The following is a 7,212-nucleotide window of genomic DNA, read 5'->3' on the forward strand; positions in this document are numbered from 1 at the left end:
ACTCTCTTGCGGGAGCAAGTAGAGCACGTGTAGTAGCTACATTAAGAGATTATTTAAGTTGCGAGTATGTAGCAAAAATGGGATGTGAAAAAGTATTTTCAAAAGATACTATTAAAGGAGCATCGTTAAAAGTTCCTCAGCAATCAAATTTCACTGATTGCGGATTATATGTATTACAATATGTAGAGAGCTTCTTTAAGGTAAATTTATTATTTGAATTTATATTTATATATAATATACAATTATCTCTCGAACTGTCTATTATTCAAATAAAATATTTCAAATAAAATTTTTATTAGACTAATGAATATTTTAGAATATAATTGTATACAATATTAGGATATCTTATTTATTTAATTATTAACTAAATTTTATTTTAATACTATCGGTAAAATCACTAAACAAAATAAGAATTATTAAGTATATAATATATAATAAATTTTTATTTCAGAATCCCATTAAAGATTATACTTTGCCAATAAAAACATTGAAAAATTGGTTTGAGGAAATAGTAGCAACAAGAAAAGGGAAGAATTATCAAAATTATTAATTAAATTGATGAATGCAAGAAAAGGAGACAAAAATATAACAATACCTGCTGTAAACTTTCCTACTCAAGATGGTAAACTAAAAATTAAGGCTGAAAATCATGTTGATGCGAAATCTGTAAAAACTGACGTTGAAGATAAAAAAAAGCCTACTTTAGATGGAGAAAATCGTACTAGTAATAATATACCAAATCAAACGGAAAGTGCTGAACCAAGTACTGAAGTAGTTAATAGAACTACATACCAGATCATTCCGTGCTCTCCATGTACAAGTTCTAGTTCGTCTGAGAGTAATTCGACAGAGATGCTGACTGAGACTAAAACTCCTCATTCGAGGTAATTTTATAATTTTAAAGAAAGCTAAATATTCTAATTATTCTGCAATAAAGTCGATATTGTATTTAATGATTTATTTTAAACTAAAATTATTTTATAAATTAATAAATCAATTCCAAATTCGATTCTCAAATATTTATTAATATAACTTATAGAAAAATGCATTATTTAAAATTAAATACATAACATTAAATATTCAATTATATACATAATACAATAATATACAATTTTATAATATATTTTGTAGTATATTGATAGATATTAGCAAGTATATTTTATTGAATTGAATTGATTTCTTTATAAAATTTCATTAACTTTATTCTTTAAACTTATGAAAGTAATAAGCAATTCTTATTAATATCATTATTATATTAATGTCATATTAATATTTTATGTCTAAAATTCTTAGTATAAAAATGGATATTCAATTAAAATGAAGATTTTTTTTTATATTATTTAACATTATAATTTATATAAGTCTTTTTTTTAAAATAATTTTTTGATTTTTTTAATGTTTTCCAAATTTTTCAATTCTATTGCAGAATATATTATATAATATAATTATATAATAATTATATAATAACATAATATACAAAATAATTTATATTTATGATTTTTAAATTTATTTAATAGTATTAATTTTTATTTTAGATCATCAAGCGAAACAATGTCCTACTTAAAATCGAAACGGATTTCCAGGTTAATGTTAAAAACAGAGAATCAAGGTGACTCTCAAATGGCCAAGAAGCACAAAGGAGAGTCTTTTGATTCTTGTAAATAAATGTTACTTTCTTTTTTATAATGCTAAAGTTATCCCACATTCATAAACAAACATGAAATCATTTATCTATGTAATAAATGTAGTTAATACTTCATAAAACGAATAAAAACATCCAATCATAACTGTATATGTTGTAATTAAAATTTTTGCCACTATCAACAAAAGAAAAAAACTATTATAAAATTCATTCTACATTATTTGTATTTAGAGGTATTTTTGAATTGATTTTTGAACCATTAACGTATCTTTAATATAATTTTGATTGGTTAAACGTTTAATATGTATTTCTAGGATATCGTTTTATTTCATTCAAATCAACTAACTCTATCAAGAATTATTGTTGGCGCGTTAAGTTTATTTTATTCAACATTCCAAATCTTCTCGAAACAGGAAAATATAAAATTAAAAAATATATAAATTTTATTTTATTATCAAATAGATAATTGTTAAAAGATTATAATAATTGTTGTAAGTATAAATTAAACATTTATTTTGTGTTTTTTAATTTTTAAAACACAAAATAAAGTAATAATATAAGAAAAAAAAAATAAATTGGACAAAATATTTTTAAATAATTACAATAATTATATTATACTTGTGATATATTATTATTAATATTATATATTTACAAAAATACTACTAAATATTTTATATTTTGTGATTGCATTGAAAAATAGTTGATAACCATCGTGATGTGAATGTTCAATCAGATAATTTGAGAGACTAGCTATTTAAAGCCACGCGACATATTCACACAGATATATTCAATTACATTCGTTCGTTTTAAATAATAGCTAAGTAAAATCTTGTTGTGTGCAAAATGAAGGAAAAGATCGAGAAATAGATATTGTGTGAATATTTGATTTGGAAGAAATGATAAAAGTGAATAAAATTCGATGATAAATATGTAAGTTAACATTCGTCACATATTTTTTTTTAAGTGATTTTCAAAATTATAGATTTGAATAATGTTTTGCATAATGTTTGCTATTGCATAATGTTCTTTTAGTTTCCTATTACTTGTATATTATATACATGTGACATTTATCTGTAATAATTTATAAGTTTAAAATTAATTTGTAATTTGTATTTTGATTGCATTACTTTATGTTTTTTTTTTTTTAGATTAATATTTGTAACGTATAATATGTACATGTACATTTTGTTATAATATAAAATGCAAAATAAAAATAAATTTTTAATAGGAAACAATATTACAGATTACTAGATTAGATTAGATTATAGATTATAAAGTAAAAGACATTATAAATATAATTGCATTATAATTTCTAATTTCATGATTTTATTACTTTTATAGTTTCTATCTTATAACATTAAATTTATATATATATATATATACATATATATTCGATCAACACCATGGCTGCAACAATAATTGCTCTAGCAGTTTCTACATTGTACATTATACTTACAACTCTCATAGCTTATTGGATGAGAAGATATACCGACTATTATATACGTGATCCGTTCGTAAGATCTCTATTTTTAGAAGCCATTGCTACCGGTGAACTTTGCGGAGCATGTTTCGAATTAATAATAAGTAAGTTTATGAAGAACAATGATTTTTAATTACCAATAACAACTAAGATTAATTTCGATTATGATTTGTATTTATTTACGATATAACTTATATCTTTCACATACTTTTATTATGGATTTAAAATTAGTGAGAACTGATCTTTAAGTGTTAAAGACATGATTTTTGAATTTAATAAATATTATTTTTTTTATTTATCATATGTAACTTATTAATATTTATTCATTAAAAATAATAAATTATCTAATTAATTAAAACAAAATATCAGCATATAATATATTTGTAGTAAAAATGTTAAATATCATAAAAAAATTTATTCAGCTAATATATTTTTTACTAGATATACATATATGTATTGAATTAAAATTTAATTGAATAATAAAAATATAAAAATATTATATTTTTAAAATAAGAATAAAATTAATTAAATTGTAAAAATATTACATTTTTGTAATGTATGTGTGTTTTTTATTATTTTAATTATATTATACCTTAGTTGCGGACAATTGGGGTGTTTCTATGTATGGTGTATATTTATTTGTACTGACGATTTGGTGGTCCCTAAATTGGGGTGATGCTACCGCTTGTCCGTATACACACATCGAAGAAGTTGTCGAAGGAACAAAATCAGTACGCGATGCGTTTCTTTTAATATGGGCCGAACTTGTAGGTGGTCTTGCCGTTTTTAGATATATTCAATTGCTTTGGGCGCTCGAAATCGTTTCGACGCATAAAAACAAAGCATTCGAAGATTGTACTACTGATTTACAAGTAAGTGAGATGATAGATTATAAATTTATGTAAATAATATAATAAATAGTACAATAAAAAACTACAATGATACAAAAAAAATATTAAATATATCATAAATTTTATTATAAATGTTTCAAAATAATATACTTTGTAATAAAATAATTAAAAATTAATCATAATAATAATATAAAAAAAAATATTAAATTAAATATACTTAAATATAATATTTAAGAATAATGTACAGTAAAATTCTTATAATATAATATAATTCTTATTAGAAAATGCTAAATTTTTAGATTATATATATTTAATATCATAAAGTAGAAACGATTATGGATATAATATAATAATATAATTTGTAACAATAGAAAAAAAAATATGTCTCATAAAATATACAAAGAACAACATAAATATGTTCAAATTAATATTTGAAATTATATATTATGAATTATGATTATTGAATTAATGAATATCGAAATATTATTTGAATTTTACTATAGTATCTTGATAATGTTAGAAATTAGAAAATATGTAATTAATTTACTTTAGTTTATTAATTATTAATTAATTAAATTAAGGCACAATATATTATCCTGAATAATAATGAATAATCTTTTTTTTTTATCATTTTCCTTCTATTTTTAAGGTACCCGTAATATTTGGAGCATTTATCGAATGTGTGGCTACTTGTATATACAGAGTAGTTTCACGTGGTTTGAGCGAGATAAATTCGAGGATTAATGTTATTATCGATTCCTTTATTGGAACTACTTTAGTTATTGCAGGTTTGGTTAATTGTTTATATAATGTTACATAAAATTATATCTATTTTATTTTCATATTGTTTAAATTTTTATATCTAAAATAGCAAAAGAAATGAGGAAAAGTTTTATAAATTAATAATTAATGATAAATAGATATTAGATATTTCACATACTTTTAATAAATTAAGCCATATATTATTTATAGAGCATTTAATATTTCATATTTCTATTAGAATAAAGAATAACATCTGAATAAATTTTTTTTGAATTAAACATCCTTTTGCTTATCTATTCTTCTTTTTCTAACAAATATTATATGTCAAATTTTCCTTGAAAGAAAGGTAAAATCAAAATATTCAAAATTTGAAAATAAATTTTTAAGAAATATAATGAAAGTCATCAATAAATTATTCCAATATTAAAAGAAAAAAAAAACTTAACAAAAATAAGTAATTGATAAAAAAATTTATAAATTATTAAATTATATTTATAAATTATTTAAATAAATATTTTCTTATCAAAAAATGATAAAACGTAAATTTATATAGTTACATTTACTCCTCATCTTTTTCGATTCAAGAAAATTTTTACGAATAATACGAATACGAATAAATGTTCAAATATTAGATTTGTTATAAGTATTTGATATTCAATATCGTATTATATTCATAGATCGGATCTTTTATTTCTAAGTATTTATCAATATATGGATACTTCATTGATATTTGTTTTATTTTCACACTAATTTCAGCTTTCGATTATTCCGGTGGCTACTTCAATCCTGCATTGGCCACGTCTTTGAAATACGGATGTTTGGGAACTTCCTTCATGGAGCATGTGATAGTCTATTGGGTCGGTGCGTGTGCCGGTTCCATCGCCTCTTTACGAGTTTATAAATCACCGTTCGTTCAACAATATATGGAACAGTATAAGGAGAAAACACTTTAAGTTAAGCAAAGATACAGCAGATCATTGCTCAAGTTTGTTGAATTTGTGTTCACTCGATTTTTCTGTTGTTTATTTAACTTAAATGCGTTTTCTGTCTGCGTTACCATTTTACAAAGTAGCATATAAATTTATAATACGATTGAAATAGAGATTGTTATAAGGAATACATGCACAAGATTAGTTACTTTTATGTACATTTATAAAATAGAAGCGTTTTTTGGATTTACAGGGTGATAATTATATTCAAGTATATAATTATATTATTATTAAATAGAATTCAAATTAATATAAATTTGATCATGTATATAATTATGTTTGTAATGAATTATAATTGTACAAAGAAATAAAATTATTTTGAATAATTTGTATAGATATAATTTTTATTATGTAGATATTTCAAATTATTTTTAAAAATTATTTCAGATTATTATTTTTAAATAATTAATAAAGAATTTATTAATTTATTTTTTTAGAAATATTTTGAAAATAATGTTTGGAAATAATGTTTTTAGAAATAATTGTAGATTTTGTAATAACAACAAATAATCTAAATAATTGTTTAAATTTCTTATTAATTTCAATAAAGATCAATTTCAAAAAAGATCAAATATGAAATAAAAATTCTTTTAATTTATAATAATTTTACAAATACATACAAGAATCATATTAAACAAATTACATACATATGTAAATATTTATAAAAATACAATAATATGAAGTAGTATTTAAATAATGAAATTAAAAAATAATTAAATAAAATTTGAAAACAATAATGAAATATATTAAATAAATATTTATTGAAAGCATATTTTTAAATTAACTTTCAAATAGAAAAACTTAATTTAATATTTGACATAAAAAATTCTGTTTTAAATATATCCATTCTTGTCCGTTTCAATAATCTGTAATAAAAATATAGATATATTTTTTTTACTTAAAACAATATGATACAAAATTAACGATTGAATAATAAATAATATTAATCTAATGTTCTATTTTCTTATAATTTATATAAATAAATTTTGTAAATTTTATGATAAAATTCGAATTGATTTATCATTTACAATATTTAAAATAAATATTTTTTTGTTTCAAATAAACTCCTTAATATATTGATTTGATTCTTTAATATATTGATATTGATACCTTAATATAAATTTATCGATTTCATTATAGAATAAATTATTATTAAAACTAAAACTAAAAACTATTTATTATTTAATTAAACAATTAGAAATTTATCAGCAAGGAATTTTAGAATCAATTAATCTCTATTGAATTATTTTCAGATGAACAAAATGGAATGCATCCAATCTGATTTGTAGTTTTATTTACCATTTCAATAATTGATTTATTACTTTGATTTAATATATTATTACTAATACGATTTTCTCCATCTAAAGTAGGCTTTTTTTTATTTTCAACATCAGTTTTTACAGATTTTGCATCAATATGATTTTTAGCCTTAATTTTTAGTTTACCATCTTGAGTAGGAAAGTTTACAGCAGGTATTGTTATATTTTT

At 20.5% G+C, this 7,212-nt stretch overlaps 2 protein-coding genes across 2 annotated transcripts in view; one reads left to right on the forward strand and one right to left on the reverse strand.

Moving 5' to 3' along the window:
- Window positions 1-5,852, forward strand: part of LOC102680141 — a 21,889-nt gene extending 16,037 nt beyond the window's left edge. The window contains 7 exon segments of the mRNA XM_031513149.1: window positions 3-200; window positions 452-518; window positions 521-887; window positions 3,045-3,226; window positions 3,720-3,994; window positions 4,623-4,761; window positions 5,492-5,852. Of these exon segments, the coding sequence (XP_031369009.1) occupies window positions 3-200; window positions 452-518; window positions 521-887; window positions 3,045-3,226; window positions 3,720-3,994; window positions 4,623-4,761; window positions 5,492-5,688 (1,425 nt within the window). The 3' untranslated portion in view covers window positions 5,689-5,852.
- Window positions 2,611-7,212, reverse strand: part of LOC102678652 (1-phosphatidylinositol 4,5-bisphosphate phosphodiesterase-like) — a 27,920-nt gene continuing 23,318 nt past the window's right edge. Inside the window, exon 22 of the mRNA XM_006621165.2 lies at window positions 2,611-2,626. The gene's annotated coding sequence lies outside the window, so the exon portion shown is untranslated. The remainder of the gene's footprint in view (window positions 2,627-7,212) is intronic.

This window comes from Apis dorsata, unplaced genomic scaffold (genome assembly GCF_000469605.1).
Source record: "Apis dorsata unplaced genomic scaffold, Apis dorsata 1.3 scaffold_598, whole genome shotgun sequence".
NCBI lineage: Eukaryota > Metazoa > Arthropoda > Insecta > Hymenoptera > Apidae > Apis > Apis dorsata.